The sequence below is a fragment of the Antennarius striatus genome, chromosome 8 (assembly GCF_040054535.1).
Source record: "Antennarius striatus isolate MH-2024 chromosome 8, ASM4005453v1, whole genome shotgun sequence".
Lineage (NCBI taxonomy): Eukaryota > Metazoa > Chordata > Actinopteri > Lophiiformes > Antennariidae > Antennarius > Antennarius striatus.
Genome location: NC_090783.1, coordinates 1,860,215 through 1,876,890, shown reverse-complemented (window position 1 = coordinate 1,876,890; position 16,676 = coordinate 1,860,215). Strand labels below are relative to the sequence as shown.

The following is a 16,676-nucleotide window of genomic DNA, read 5'->3' as shown; positions in this document are numbered from 1 at the left end:
GTCTGAGGACCCTTGTACAGTACTGTAATATGTGTGCTTTGAAGCCATGTCAGCACATCGTAACGTACTGTGTGATGCCTTTCTCTGTTTATTTCTGTTATTTTTGTGTGTTATCGGGAGGGAGGTTGATAATTGTTTTTTTTTTTTTCTACATTAATATTCCTTTAACAGAAGTTAAATATGTCAGAAGAAGAAGTAAAAGTCATTTTATAAAAGAAAAAAAATCACTTTGTCATCGTTAAACCACATCTTTTATGTATAAAAAGACTAAAGGCATGATTTTAACTTTTTCTGAGAACTTAGATGTTGTACTCAATGACTTAATTGAATTTTAAAAATGAGTGATTTCAAGCATTTCTTTCTCCAAATAAAAAGTCTTCATGACTCAAAGGTCAGGTGCTCGTTTTTGATGTGTGTGTTAGTGTGTGTGTGTGTGTGTGTGTGTGTGTGTGTGTGTGTGTGCGTGCGCGTGTGTGATCATTCTACGTTTGAAATGAAGTAGAACGTCGAGATACAAGTTGTTTGAGAAACGAGTCGACGCTCTGTCCGTTCAGTGAGACCGTATCTCGTTCTTTACCACGTGTTGTCGGATGGATACGACATCGGTGAGACCGAATCTCGTTCTTTACCACGTGTGGATTCATAAAATGTTTGTTGTCTTTCATAATTTAGGGGGTTTTACTGGAACGGATTCAAATGATTGTCATTATTCTCATTAATTTTAACTTATTTCAACTCGTATCTCCTGGTTCTTCTTCACTTCCTGTCTGAATAGGAAGTCGTTTCCACTGGACTGTTTCTCCTCCATTAAAGAACCCGTTAAATCTTTACAGGCAGCTCACATCTCAGACTGAAGGAAGGATCAGAAACGGATGAACTTCCTCCCGACCCCTCAGGATCCACTGACACCCCCCTAGTGTTCTCTGAGGCGTGATAAAAAACGTTCCTTCTTTCCTTTACTGTAGCCCAACACAAAGCTCCTCCTAGTTCCCTCTTATCACCACCATTTCTCAAAATCCCAGCATATTATCAGGACGACAATGTGAAAGCTGTCTTTTCTTCCACCACCCCCCCCCACTCCACCACCACCCCCCATCTTTGAAGGCCTGGTTGGTCGAGGCTGAACTCTGGCCAGAAGGCATCTGTTACTCAACAACATCTGTTGCTGTTACTCTCTTTCTCCCAGCATGCCGAGGGACAGGCAGGCTTCTCCCAAGGGTGGCCTTTTGTGTGCCCCCCCATTGTTGATTCCATCATTGTCTGCTAATGTCTGCGCTCATAATACAACCGGGTTCTAAAAGCCTCGTCCCTACCGGCTGATGATTTACAGTTATTAGTGTCCGAATCCAACTGGAGCCGTTTGGAGTTAATTGTGAAGAAAAAACTATTCAGAAAAATCACTCTGGGTTTATTTTCTTCTGTATTTCAGCGGAACGTCCGGTGGGCGTAACTCGACACAGATCTGAATTTTAGAGCCATGAATTACCTGAGTCGTTCTTTAGTTTGGGGGGTGGTGGTGGTGGTAAATCTAGCGTAGGGTCATTGTTTTTTTATGAATAGGCCCCCTCTTCCGTCTCCAGGGAGACACTTTCAACTTCTGGCAGTAGCCAACAGTGTGGGCATAGAAAAGCCCCCCCATGGGGTCGCCGGGCGAAGACAACAGATGTTACTGATTAACTTTGCTCACAGAAGCCTGAAGGAGTGTTGTGTTGTTTTTTTTTCCACGGTGCTCGCAGATGGACGACACAAAAAGTTGGATGCAATTCAAATTTCACGTTTAGCAATATTTATTTGGAAAAATAGTCTTGGCTAATTCCTTCATTCAAAAAAAAAAAAACAGTAAAGGAGACGGTAACATCGTTTTTTACAGGATAATCCCTCTTAAATAACATTTTTTTCAACAACAACAACAAAAAAAAGTCCCATCAACCTGAAGTGCCTTTGCAAATATCATTATTAGAAAAGCCAACTTAAATAATAATCATAAACATCACAAATATACAATAAAAATAAAAATAACATAAATTAACTTAAATTAAATCATAGTTTTAAATCTTTTTTCTTGGGTTTTTTTTCTTTGTTATTTTACAAAAAAAGGACAATCTGTATAAAAAAAATGAACTTTTTTTTTCAATTAAGACAAAAAATTTCATATTCCCCCCTGGAAATTAGAAAAACATGAACAATACTATGTCAAAAAACCATTTTGGAGGGCTTTTTTTTTGGGGGGGGGTGTAGAAAACGCACTTCGGTTAACACAGTGATGAAGTATACATACAGTCTTCACAGGTGTCGTGATGGGAGCTCCGCCCATGTGGTCATCCTCGTGAAGAACAGGCCAGTATGGCCGAACATCCACCGTTTGATGCAGTTCCTGCGCTCAGCAACGGCGTGTGGGGTAGAGAAAAGGCCCGGGTGCAAATGTTGCAGAGACAAAAAAGAACAAAAAAAATATTTCGCGGTACCCCCTTTATAGTTTTTATTTAACCCCCACCCCCTTCGATAAAAAAAGAACAAAGCTAAGAGTCGGTTTACTTTACACTGTAAACTCGAGTTTTACCCTGCCAGTTCTTATCCCACAGGCCGCCGCTGCCTGCGCTTAGTTTCCAGTAGAGAACCAGCTCACTCTGAATATCAGTTAAACGTCTCGGTATCAGCAGCAGTCTCAAGGCGGGACACCTCCCCCTAGGGTTAGAGCAGCATCTGAAGGAGTACAAAAACTCTCCCATAGAGCAAATGAGTAACGGGCAGCCCGTCGGTGGCTCGTTACACCTGCGGAGACATAAAAAAAAGCAGCCGGTAAGAGTCCGTTTGTGGGTCGGTGGCGGCGGCTGATGAAACGAACCGACCGCAACTCACCTCAGTTGCAATTATACATTCGTCCTTCTCCTCTGACATCACAAACACAGATTTGTACTTGGTGTCCGCACATGCAGACATTTCTGGGGCTTTCTTTTCTGATGCATCGCTGCTGGAAGAAAGAAAACACCCGTTAGCTTAGCCATTCTGTGTCGCGTTACGGCGATGCTACGCGTTATCCTTTTCAGAGTTTTTTTTTTTTTTTACCATTTTAAACGTTTGCTGCGTTTCTCCTCGAACTCGAACGAGTCCAGGGATTGGCACTTGTCGTCGCAGGCCGCCTCCAGCATGGCGTCTTTGGCCGCCTGCTCGTAGTTGACCTCGTGGACGAGGTTGTAGTCTGCAGGTGGATGTCGGCTCTTGTAGCTGCTCCTCCCGGGTGAAGATCCTTCGTCGGGGTCGCCGCTGCAGAAGTCCATCTTCTTGTTGATGTTCTTGATGCCCGGTGTCGGCATCACGCTGACCGTGAGGTCTCTGTCACTGCGGTGGCAGTTGTTGGTCAGATTATTTATAGTCTCTCCCTCAACGACGGTCTCTATTTGTCCGCTGCGCTGGGCTTTCGATCGGAAAAATCCAACGAGTACGGCGCATCCCGCCAGCAGCAGCAGCACCAGGGCCACGCCGGAGCCGATGGCCATCCAGGGTACCTCCGACCCGCGAAGAGAGGCGTGTTCTGGAAGCAAGAACTGGCAGTTTCTGCCCCCATACCCGGGAACGCACGCACAAACGTAGCGGTTGTTCCTCTCGTGGCAGGTAGCGCCGTTGTGGCAAGGGTTGTGTTCACAGCGGCTGATGGGTGAGCTACAATTGCGGCCGGTGTATCCCGGCGGGCAGGTGCAGGTGTAACCATTAAGCCCCTCCTGGCAGGTGCCACCATTTTGGCAAGGGTACATGGAGCACTCGTCCCCGGTGTGGTCGCAGTTCATACCGGTGAAGCCATCTGGACACTGACACAGGTAGGAGTTCACCAGATCCACGCAACGTGCACCTGAAAAGAGAAAGGGCGATGGCCATAAGTGTTTGTCGGGTCGTCTAACCTCATTGGGTATGCTTGTTTAAGTCGCTGGCGTCTTACCGTTGGAACACGGGCCGGAGCTGCAGTGGTCGATCTTTTTCTCGCAGTTGAACCCGGCATATCCCGTTGGGCACTGGCAGAAGTATCCTCCGTCTGGGTTGTCGGCACAACGGCCGCCGTTGGAGCAGGGTCCGTCCGCGCAAGTCATGGCGCTGAGCTCGCAGTTGTTGCCATAGAAACCATGAGGACAAGTGCAGGTATAGGTGTTCTCCAAGTCCTGCAACACAAAAACAAGGACAAGCTTGTACCTTTTCCTTCATCGGGGGATATTTCTGAGGACTACACTCGACTTACGGTGCAGCTTCCCCCGTTGCGGCAGGGATTTCCTGCGCATTCATTGACCTGGATCTCACAGCTGGCCCCAGTGAAGCCGGGCCTGCAGGAACAGGTGTAGCTGCCCTGGCCAGTGTTGCTACAAGTGGCTCCATTCATGCAGGGCTTGTGGTGAGTGCAGTAGTTGAGATCTGAGAAGACACGACAGCACATGTGGATTAGCCTCGGCAGCAGCACAGATTCTTTTTGTCCGCCGGCACACTCCAGTCTTTCTTTGTTCCCCCCTGTCCACGCTTTTCATTCTGAGACAACTGCTGCTCGGTTGTGTCATTTCCTTTCTCCGGTTTCTGTTTGGTCACCCTTTAAGCCTCGTCTTCCTCGTATCGTTAGCGGCCGTCTTTCCTTGAGATAAACTCACCCAACAAGTCTAAACCCAACAAGTCTCAACCCCGACAACCCCGTCTTGGGTTCAACCCAAAGACACCCCAACATCACCCCATCACCCTTAAATACTCTCAAACTTTCTTCAATAGTCTCAAACTTTCAACTCGTCTTGGGTTCAACCCAACGACACCCCAACATCACCCAACCACCATGGTCGTTCTCCTCACCTTGATTGCAGAAGAGCCCCCCCCAGCCCTCCTGACAGTTGCACTGCCAGGGCTGCTGGCAGGTCCCGTGGAGGCAGCCCGGGTAACGGATGCACTCGTCGCAGTAGCGCCCTTTGAATCCCACTCTGCACCTGTTGGTGTCCAATTAGGAGGGAGCACCGGTCAGTCCACTCACATTACCTCACGTCCCACTGATTAATAGATGAACTGGGTGAGTAGGGGGTGAAGGGGGGGTGGGACTTACTTGCACTCTCCGGGTTTCTCGCAGAAGCCGTGCTCTTCATCGCAACCCGGCAGGCAGATCGCTGAAACAGAAGGGGAGACTTCTTTAGACAGGAAGTCCAAAAAAAAAAAAAAATCAAGGATCTATAAAACTTTATAGCACATTTAAAGCAAAGAGGCGCCTAAAACTCCATAAACTCAACCTCCTGATCACCATGGAAGAATTTTTCTGCTTAACATGGAGCTGAGACAAAGGAGGGAGTGTGTGAGAAGAGTGTGTTCACCCTCACACACAGACCCCCTCAACCCGGCCCACCATCCTCTTTTCTCTTCTTCGCTGCGGGTCAAAACTCTTTTATTCATTCTGCACACACACACACACACACACACACACACACACACACACACACACACACACACACACACACACACACACACACACACACACACACACACACACACACACACACTCCCCTTAATGTCTCGGATTGGGGCAGATAAGAGTGGACAGCTGGCGAGTGTGTTGCCAGTGCGCGACAGCTGCTCCATTGTCTCCTCTCTGCCGGCAGCTGCCCACTTCAAACAATACCTCCCCCGCCTCGGCCAATCACAGCCCGGCCCACTCCCACAGTAACGAATCGGAAGGTAGCATGTAAATTTATGGCACGCGTGAGATTATTCCCCAAAAACTTTCCTTGGAATAAATCAAGTGGTCGTGTGTGTGTGTGTGTGTGTGTGTGTGTGTGTGTGTGTGTGTGTGTGTGTGTGTGTGTGTGTGTGTGTGTGTGTGCGCGCGTGGGGAAAGGAGGAGGAGGTGGTGCGTGGGTTGGTGTTTACGCACAAGTTGGCTTCTAACGGCACGTTGAGGATCTGATTACAGACCCGGCACAGAAACGAGTGTTTTTAGACACACACACACACACACACACACACACACACACACACACACACACACACACACACACACACACACACACACACACACACACACACACACACTCGAACCGGGTCTCGGTACTCACGCTCGGTGCAGTACTGCCCCTTCCACCCGGCGTCGCACACGATCTCCCCGCGCTCCCCACAGGTGAAGTGGCCGAAGGCGTCGTCTCTCGGCCGGCAGAACACCGAGCACCCGTCCCCGTAGTAGTGCTCGTCACACACGAACCGGTAGGAGTACTTGAGCTCCGTCCAGCCCCCGGTGTGCAGGTCCTGGGACCAGTCCTCCCCCACCGTCAGGTGCCTCTGGGTGGTCATGGTGCTGATGATGCGGTCTGGGTTCTCTAAGATGGGGGGGAAAACACGATTAATTTGGAGGAGTGGGGGTGTGGGTGTGACTTAGACCGGACAGAGAAGGGTTCTGGTCCTACCTGTGGACAGGTCGTCTCTGGAGTCGGTGTGTAACGCCTCGATGATCAGCGAGAAGGTCCCCTGGGGAGACAAATGGCTTCGTGAAACAGGTGGTGAGCGGAGCCCAGGCCCGAGGCGTGGGTACCAAACACCCACGGAACTAAAGAAAGTCTTAACCTGATCCGGAGAAACTAAATACCTGCAGCGCTCTTGAGCTCTACGCCCTCAAATTGACCGCAAAAATCGCGGCGCGCTTTTTTTACGCACGGATTTACCGAAATGGCGCAATTTCACAGCTGCGTCCGCTCCACACGCGTGGATCGCTGGCTGTACTCACCGGCCACGTGAATCCGAAGTTAATCCTGATGGGGTTGCTGAACGAACTCTCAGGGATGACATCTGGGACCTGGAACGAGTTGGATCCGAGCACCGGCGTCACGGCGCCGCCGTAGTTGCACGGCGGCTCCGGGGAGGCGTTGGGCTGGTAGTGCTTGAGACAGATCCTGAAGAAGGTTTGACACTCGCACTGCTGCTGGTAAGACGAGGTCAGCCCCCCCTTACAGCAGTTTTTGTTGCCTTGTGCGCCCTTCTTGTTTAGGAACTCCTGCAACTTGAGCTCAAAAACCCCCGAACAAAACCCCTGTGGAGGAAAGACGCGCGTCAGTTCCCCCGCAGTGCCACGCGTGTGTGTGTGTGTGTGTGTGTGTGTGTGTGTGTGTGTGTGTGTGTGTGTGTGTGTGTGTGTGTGTGTGTGTGTGTGTGTGTGTGTGTGTGTGTGTGTGTGTCGGTGGGAAAGGGAAGGAGGGAGTGACGGTTCATTGTTTAGGAGGAATGAAGATTCGGGGTCTTACCTGGCTCAGCATCATGGCCATGACGGTGAGAGTCAGCAGGATGACGCGCCCCATATTAAATAAATAGATAATAAATAAGGAATAAATAAAAATAAAAGTCTCGGGGCTCTGCTTGTCCTCACGGTGCCTCCTCCGGTTCAGCCCCTCAGAGGAAGACGCATGGAGCGCGTTTCTGTCGGAGTTTTCTCATCAACTTCTGCGGCTTGTCAGCCAAGCGCGCTCCCGCTCATGTCCCGAGGAGCGAGGAAGGATAAATCCCAAAAAACTTTCACACTCACACACACTCACTCACACACACACACGCACGCACGCACACACACACACCAATCAGATCACAACAGATGCGTGGAAACGAGTTAGAGAAGTCCTCCGGTTCCGTTCTGACGCGTAAATCCAGTGCGTAAAAAGAGAAAAAGGAAGAAAAAAAAGAATGGTTCCTTATTTTTGTGTGAAGAAGGTGACAAGTTTAAAAAGTTCTGCTTGTGAGTGAAGGTTTCGGTCGAGCCCACGGACAGATTTGTCACTGGTCCAACATGCTTCCGTCCTCCTCCCGTTGTGTTTCTTCACGGTGAAATGCGCGTCTGTCTTCACCCAAGGCGGCCTGCAGCCGGTTATATACGGCCTGACACATGCTATGGTAATAGCATGCAAATGTGCCCCTCCCCCCTCCTCCTCCTCCCTGACTTCACCTCCCCAATCTGGCCCGACTCCCCACAATGGGGTCCCACTCAGGCGCCCCAAAAGAACTTCAGTTTTGGATCTGAGCTCAGAATGGAGACGCGTGGAAATATTTCCAGTTGAAAATAAGAAATAGAGATGAAATAGAAATGAGCTCTTAAGTTTTTTCAGATGGGGGAGGACGGGGAGAGAGTGGGGGAGTGGGGGGGGGTTACAAAAATAAAGAGGATATAAATCACTTTTACTAGACTATTTCCAGTAAATTTAACAGTTGATGTTCGTTCCGAACCGGGAGCGTCTGAAGGTTTCCGTGGAATCCGAGAAGCCGCAGCTTTGTGTCGGGATGTGGATCACATGTGTGTGTGTGTGTGTGTATGTCCCCACACCCACATCTTCCCCCCCCCCCAGCTGTCGCCTCACTGGACAAACTTTGTTTTTGGCGTCTGAGGAGTCGAAGCGTCAAACAAAGAAGGGAAGAAGGATAAAAATGTGATTCAAAGGAGGAGGAAAAAAATGTTCCTTTGGCCAAAACCTGAGTCAGTTAATTGTTTACACCCCTCTTCCTCCTCCTCTTCCTCCTCCTCTTCCTCCTCCTCTTCCTCCTCCTCCTCCCCCTCCTTCTCTTCATCCCTCTTTTCTGAATTTTGGTATTTCTGCCTTTGAATCAGGAGTCGGGAGGAAAACATTCCTTGGCAGAGCTGGGGGGTGATGTAAGCTTTTTTTTTTTTTTTGGAAGAGGGGGGTCCTGCTTTCCCATCCTTCTCTCCCTCTTTTTTTTCTCCATCTATTTCCTGAGGTGCGAAAAGAAAACGCGTGCGCGCCTCCTTTGTGTGTGCGTGCACGTGCACGCGCACACCGTAGTCGCTCGCGTGGCCGACATGAGGGGGCAACTTCCACCATTGTGTGTGCGGTGAAGGAATAAGTTTGCCCCCACCACAACCACCACCCCTCTTACCCCCCATCACCCCCCTCCCCTCAGCTGTATGGTAATTCTTCCAGCACCTGCTCTCCACTCAATAACACCGGGAGCGCGCTTCCCTTGCTTGAGCGCGCGTCCACACGTCCTACACACAATAACCCACCCCCCCATTTACCCCCCACCCTTCCCTTTCACTTCAAGCATGACAAATATCAGCTACGTTTGTTGTTGTTTTTTTCTATTCTCTAAATATTGATCCTGTTTAGCGCGCGCGTTCACTATTTACTGGGTGTGTCGCGCGCACGTGCACGCGTACCGCTCCTGAATGGGGGAGCGGGAGGAGCGTGGGTCCGTCCCGCCTCACCGGTGTCCGTTACCTGCCGTTCACACTGTCAAAGGGGGGCGGGGCGTGAGCTCACGCTCTCTCCCTTTCTGATCGATGGTTACTGATCACCCCTGATCATTAGGAGCCCCCCCCCTCCCCGTCAATAAACCTCCTTTCACACCGATTAACCTCCGACAGAGACGCGGGGATCGATTATACGTTCGCTGCAGGACACGAGTGACGTCAAATGTTTTACAGCTTCCGGAAAGAATGACGTGACGTGAGTTGTTTTTTGTTGTTGTTGTTGTTGTTTTTTAACAGAAAACACGCAGACCTGTAGGAAGGTGTTTTTGATCACGTGACCGGGACGAACGCGCAGGTGTGAATCCGGATTGGAGCCGCGCGTAAAAGACGCGCCGGTGGGACGCGAACCCAAACCGATCCTGGAGCCAAGAAGCCGCTGCGCTCCGACTGTTTAAGTGAGGAGCTACTGTAGTGGGGGGGGGTATGCGGGGTCGGGGGGGGGGGGTCCTGTAGTTTAACTCCTGCCCACCGGGGGCCGCGACCAACAAAAAGGGTGAGTCGGGGTCTGACTATTCATCCATTCTCTGAGCTTTAATTTCCATTGATTGTGCATGCGGGAGGGAGGAGGGAGAGGAGTGGGTGAGTCAGTGAGGGAGGGGGTCCTCACTGAAGGACCACGACACGCCTTCAGACGCGGACAGACCCTTACAAGCCATCTGCCATTCACAACCCCCCCCCCCCCCTCGCACCCACCCCCTTTCCTCCACACATCCAGAAAACGACGTTTATGTCCCTGCTTGCCTCCCTCCGGGCACCGTCTACCCACTGGAAGCATGTTAAAGGACCTGTAACGGTATGGGCCCTCAGGGGCCATATGGCGAGGGGGGAAGCCACCAGGGTTTTTTTTTTCTTTCCCTTTCTTGGTCCCCAAAGAGGAGACGACACATGGTCAGTCGTGGGAACGTAAACACGGCGCGCATCACACGATATCGATCATATGAAGCCGTGACCGCGGAAGGGGAGGCGCGAGAGTGATGCGGCGTGATGATCGATCGATTTTTTTTTTTGTTTGTTTGTGTAGTGGACTGATACCTGATCAGTGAACGCGTCCAACACGCGCCCTGAACGCGTGTTGGACGCGTCCAAGTCCGCGCGTAAAGGTGCCAAAGGTTGATGGTTCCGCTCCTGAATGACGGAGGAGCAATTAGATGGAGTGTGTGTGTGTGGGGGGGGGGTATGAGGAGCTGGGGGAGCTGGGGGAAGAGCAGGAGGAAGGAGGAAGAGGAGGAGGAGTTTGAGATGTTTTTGCGCGCAGACGCGCAAAAGACGTAAATGACGTCATGAAAATAGTCATTGTAATTATTCCCACGACACTAAAGCGTCACTTTACGTCAATAGATCGAATCCCACTCTGAAAGCTGACGTTTATTTATAAGTGCTGGTTTTTCCTGACGTCCGTGAAGGGATCTTTACCGGGAACCGAACCGGTTCTGGTTTTACCTGCTGGGATCAACAGGCTCCTTTGTGTTCAGATCAGATTACTGAGACCAGCAGCTGGTGGGGGGGTCTCAGGGTGGGGGTTGGGGGTGGGGGGGCACAGGGGCCCTCAGGGCTCCCCCAGACCTCCGCGAGCCTCCTTGTCGCTTCCCACGCGCCGCGGAAACTCCCGGTACCGGCTGCTGCCTCATTTGCATACGGGGGCTGTTCCTGGAGACGTTTATGGTGGGGGGGTAGACGCCTGCCAGTGTGTGTGTTTGTGTGTGTGTGTGTGTGTGTGTGAGTGTGTGTGTTTGTGTGTGTGTGTGAGTGTGTGTGTTTGTGTGTGTGTGTGAGTGTGTGTGTGTGTTTGTGTGTGTGTGTGTGTGTGTGTGCGGACACACTGGGGACCTAAGGGGGAGGGGCCCGAGGGAAGCCGTACGCGGCCGGTCGCGTGCCAGTGTTTATGACCGCACATCTGTCGCGCGCCTCCCCGCCGCTCCACACGCGCGTCCCTACGAACGGATCGATGGACCAACAGCTGACACCCGCGCGACACGTTCGCCCACAACAAACAGTGAAGGTTGGCGCCGCTGATGACGTCAGAGCGATGGGTAAACAATCAGCACGCTCCATAAACTAGGAGCTTATGACGTCATGGAAACGGGTTCCCCAAATATCAAACCAGAATTAACGGGTTTAGGCTCTGCTGTTGCCATGGAAACGAAGAGAATGTAAAGCGTGACAGTTTGAAACGGCGACAAATCCTCCATCCTCCATCCTCCATCCTCCATCCTACATCCTACATCCTCCATCCTTCATCCTTCATCCTCCATCCTCCATCCTTCGTCCTTCATCCTCCATCCTCCATCCTCCATCCTCCATCCTCCATCCTCCATCCTTCACTCCATCCTCCATCCTCCATCCTTCGTCCTTCATCCTCCATCCTTCACTCCATCCTCCATCCTCCATCCTCCATCCTTCATCCTCCATCCTCCATCCTCCATCCTCTGTCCTTCGTCCTTCATCCTCCATCCTTCACTCCATCCTCCATCCTCCATCCTCCATCCTCCATCCTCCATCCTCCATCCTTCATCCTCCATCCTCCATCCTCCATCCTCCATCCTCCATCCTTCATCCTCCATCCTCCATCCTCCATCCTCCATCCTCCATCCTCCATCCTCCATCCTCCATCCTTCATCCTTCATCCTCCATCCTCCATCCTCCATCCTTCATCCTTCATCCTTCATCCTTCACTCCATCCTTCATCCTCCATCCTTCATTCCATCCTCCATCCTTCATCCTCCATCCTCCATCCTCCATCCTCCATCCTCCATCCTCCATCCTCCATCCTCCATCCTCCATCCTCCATCCTTCATCCTCCATCCTCCATCCTCCATCCTCCATCCTCCATCCTCCATCCTTCATCCTCCATCCTCCATCCTCCATCCTTCATCCTCCATCCTCCATCCTCCATCCTCCATCCTCCATCCTCCATCCTCCATCCTCCATCCTCCATCCTCCATCATCCTAAAAATCGTTCAAATCGTTTGATTTTAAACGTTTCCGTGTCATTTTGTGTGACCACAATCTTAGAACTTCCCATTTCTATTTTGAAAATCTGAATCCTAACTGGATAAATTCTTATTTCAGGATTTTCCACTTGAGAAATGACCTAAAATACTTTATTTCTACTAAACTTCCTGGAACCAGGAGAACCGACCTCCACCTCCACCCAGCTGGTATCTGATGCTGAGGACGCAGACACCACGCCGCTCCCCCAGCTTTAAACACCAGGGTGAATGATGGGAAAATAAACAGAGGTAGCCCCCCCCGCCCCCTTCACAACCCCCCACCCCCGACTCACCCGACTCACCCGACTCACCCTCTCTATCTCCACGAGCATCTGCCCAGAACGGAACAGATGTAGACACCTGCGCTGTGGCTCCACATATGTGCACATGCCCCCCCCCTTTTCAACTTTCCATGGGACCTGGGGGGGAGGGGGGGTGACCACCACAATGGGGATGCGGTAACCAAATCCTGCCTATCCCCCCAGGATAACCCCCCACCCCCCCACCAGCTCTTTTGGAGGCATTGTCGCCGGTTAGATCAAGTGGCTGCAGCGGACAATCTGCTGTACGACTGCTCATTTGAGACATCCCATAATTCAGAGGGGCAGGACGGGGGGGGGGGGTCAAGAGGGGGTTGGGAGGTGAGGGGGGGTACAGAGGTGCCTGGGTGCTTCACTGTGGAGTGCTGGTGTTTAAAACAAGTGGTTCTCTGGCGGTAGAAGTGGACGTCGGGTTGTTTGGGGGGGTCCTGGGACGGCAGGTGTTAGCTGGGGGGGTGGGGGGGTCAGGTTGAGTGGGGGGGTGTCGCATCAGGGCGGGGCCGGGACCAGGTTACACATAAAACCCTGTTTTTGTTGCAGAAACGAGTCCAACAGCCCGACGGTGGGGCGGCGGCGGATAAGAGCCCCCCCATCCCATCTCTCAGCTGCCGCCGGTGGACAGAGGATCCACACGCACCTGTTGTGCCCCCCACCCCTCACCTCCACGCCCCCCCCCCCATTGTGTCCAGCCAGTGTCAGTGTTACACCTCAGGAATGCTCCCCTGTCCGGAGGCGGGGGCCGGCCTCCCCGTCCCAGGAGAGAGCTTAGCCACGGTGTGATGGGGGGGTTTCTTTTGGGGTGGGTCAGGGGGGTGCGTTCCTCTGAAGCCGGTGTCCTCTCCGGGGGCCGGTCCGGAGAGCCCTGTCCTAAATCACCGGCCCCAGGGGGAAGACTCTCCTTTGTGAGGAGATGGCCCCCGCAAGCTGGGCCGCCAGCTGCCGCTGCTGCAGCGTCATGCCCCCCCCCCCACACACACACCTCCCCTCCACCTTCAGGAGCATGACAATACTCCTGGTGACCGGGGAGGGGGGGCGGGGTGAAGGCCGGCAGAGAGAATTAAAAAGGAGTTGGAGAAAGCGACACGTTTTTAGGAACGACTTTAATGATGAGGAACTCAGAGTGGGGGGGGGGGTACCCCGGATGGGGGTAGACCCCCCCAGCACAGTTCTGATGGACAGAGGATCAGAAGTTGTGTGTGAATATGTATCAATAAATCCATCCCCCGATTGATAAGACTGGTTTAAACTGGTTTAAACTGGTTTAAACTGGTTTAAACTGGTTTAAACTGGTTTATACTAGTTTAAACTGGTTTAAACTGATTTAAACTGGTTTAGTCTGGTTTAAACTGGTTTACACTGGTTTACATTGGTTTAAACTTGTTGACACTGGTTTAAACTGGTATAGACAGCTTCAAAAACAGGTTTAAACTAGTTCACACTGGTTCAAACTGATTTACACTGGTTTAAACTTGTTTACAATGGTTGCAACTGGTTTAAACCAGTTTTACTGGATTACACTGGTTTACACTAGTTTAAACTGGTTTAAAATGGTTTAAACTGGTTTACACTGGTTTACACTGGTTTAAACTGGTTTAAACTGGCTTACAGACAGTTTCCTGCTGCTTCCTGTCAGATGTGTACCAACGCGCTAAAGGGGGCGTCGCCCTGATGAATCATGGGATTTCATCCAGATTTCAGCTCCTGATGAGTCACCAGCTCAGCAAATGGAGATGTTGTAGGTTCTCCTCTTCCTCCTCTTCCTCCTCTTCCTCCTCCTCTGCTGCTCCTCTTCCTCAGGAGGACCCCCCCCTCCACTGCTTGGGTTTTGGGGGGGCGTCCTCCATTGTGCAGCGTCTAATGATGATTGTAATGATGGCTTGTCCATCTTTGATAAGAAACAGCACGCCCCTCATTATACCCCCCCCCCACACCCACCCTGAGTTCTCATGGCTGCCGCTCCTTCCAGGAGGGGGACAGCAGGCGGGGTGGGGGGGTGGGGGGTGAGACGACACCGGCGGCACACGCCTGTTGACCGAGCCACAAAGCAAAAGCGTGTGACACTCGCCCCACCCCCGCCCGGCCCATTGTCCTCCCCCCTGGGTCTCACAGACACGACCAATCCTGTTACCCCCCCCCCCAACAAAAAAACAACACACAACATGCACACACACACTGCGGCCTCCTTCCTCCTCCTCTTCATCACAATCAGTTTACCAATCAGCTGACCCCCCCCCCATCAGCTGCTACATCAGGTGGAGATCCATCAGTGTGTGTGTGTGTGTGTGTGTGTGTGTGTGTCTGTGTGTCTGTGTGTGTGTGTGTGTGTTTCACATGCAGACGGTGTTTCATGGAGGAGGGTGTGGCAGGTGGGTGGGGTCGGGGTCTTCAGGGATGCTGGATGCTGGTGATTATGGGATGGAGGAGGGGTGGGGGGGCGAGGGGGGGTTGCCGCGGCTGCCGGGGTCAGGCCTGTGTGTCCTGGGAAAGTTGGGTTCTCCATTTAAGTCTGCACATGTTGCGGCCTTCTGGTGGCGGCGTGAATGTGCACGGTGACAGATGGCCCCCCAGCCCATAACTATAGAGACCAGGAGCTCCAGCCCCCCCCCCAAAAAAAAGGGGGAATGGGGGCTGCAGGAGAAAGAAGAGGAGGACGGAGCATCAGCTGATTCCATCCAAATCCATCCAAATGAACGAGAGATGAAAGAAGAAGGGAAGACGGGGGGTGGGGGGGGGTGCATCTTGGGATAAGGGGGGGGGGCGTCGGCCCTTAATCCCAAACTCTAAATTGAGTTAATGTATTTGCTTAGTTCGAAACTCCAATAGGACGTGTGTGTGTGTGTGTGTGTGTGTGTGTGTGTGTGTGTGTGTGTGTGTGTGTGTGTGTGTGTGTGTGTGTGTGTGTGTGTGTGTGTGTGTCTGTCTGACTCTTCATTAATCCTGTTACCTTTGGGCCGGACCGTCTCTGAACCGCCCGAGACGTTCATGTGGATCCAAACAGGAAGTTGTTGTTTTTTTTCATCTTCTTCTCTCCCTTCCTCCCAGAATGCAATTGGGTTCACAGGTTTTTATGGTGTTTTTTTTTTTTTAAATTTCCATCCAAACATCTTGAAGGTTTTTAAAAACAAACTTGTTTTATTTGGATGAAGAGCAGCTGAAGACCCACCAGAGCGATCGACACCAGTGGGGACGGCCTCACGCCCACTCACTGGTGCTGCTCTATGCATGGTACAACAATCTGCCTCCCACACACACACACACACACACACACACACACACACACACACACACACACACACACACACACACACAGGCACACACACCTCCGACGGATGATGGATGCATGAATAAAAGCTTAATGTTTAATGTCTATTTATTCTTGACCTTTGACCTCTGGATCTGTCTGCAGAAGATAAAGTTTTTCTGTCGTCACGACTGAACGAACAAAAATACACGACGAAACAATCGCGTCTGAAGCTGCTGACTAAAACAGCTGCTCACATCTAATCCAGGCTGGATTATTAATCTATTGATCAATAAGAATGTTCTTGAAAATCGAAACATTTATTCTCCTGTTTGCTTGATTTTTAAACCGCTTCCTGTCTTGATGTTGAAATCTGTTTTCATACCCCTCTCCACCGCCCTGACTCCGCCACTAGGGGGCGGAAGTGCGCCACGGCTCCGCTACTTATCCAGCGACAGCCTGCTGGAGCTGTGTGTGTGTGTGTGTGTGTGGGGGGGGGTCACTAGATTGAATAGAGGTTATAGAACAGATGAAGAAAGTCAAGCTGATAAAGAAAATAATATTTATTGTGTTTTGTTTTCCTGTAATTTTATTTATTTTTAAATTGATTCAATGAACCGTATGATTTATCGTTCGCTCCCCTTCCAGATTCACGAATTTCCACACAGAAATTCATGAATCTGTCTATAAATATTAAAAAAGGAGAAAATATTCCGTGTTCTAATTGGCTAAAGAGGGTGACATACTGTATGTGTGGCTCAATGGGATCAAGGTTTCCAGCAGGCTTAGTTCATTTCACTTGGAAAGCCCTGGAGCCTCATATGGCGCTCTGCGTGTTAAGCCTCTTAGGAGTCACGGCAGATGTAGGGAGAATGCCAATC

The 16,676-nt window shown here is 51.2% G+C and overlaps 1 protein-coding gene across 2 annotated transcripts; it reads right to left on the bottom strand.

The window, feature by feature from the left end:
- Window positions 1–1,999: 1,999 nt before the first annotated feature.
- On the bottom strand, window positions 2,000–7,805 carry dla (deltaA). 2 transcript variants are annotated; one of them, XM_068321804.1, is made up of 11 exons: window positions 7,239–7,805; window positions 6,725–7,027; window positions 6,408–6,468; window positions 6,063–6,320; window positions 5,063–5,123; window positions 4,819–4,949; window positions 4,229–4,398; window positions 3,935–4,151; window positions 3,067–3,847; window positions 2,860–2,971; window positions 2,000–2,772 (listed from the first exon to the last, which is right to left on the bottom strand). In XM_068321804.1, the coding sequence occupies exons 1-11, from the start codon at window positions 7,290–7,292 to the stop codon at window positions 2,767–2,769; spliced, it is 2,154 nt and encodes a 717-aa protein (XP_068177905.1). In that variant the 5' UTR covers window positions 7,293–7,805; the 3' UTR covers window positions 2,000–2,766. The 2 variants fall into 2 exon arrangements, with proteins under 2 accessions (XP_068177905.1, XP_068177906.1); XM_068321805.1 differs by having other exon boundaries at window positions 2,002–2,772; window positions 2,860–2,968.
- Window positions 7,806–16,676: the final 8,871 nt, after the last annotated feature.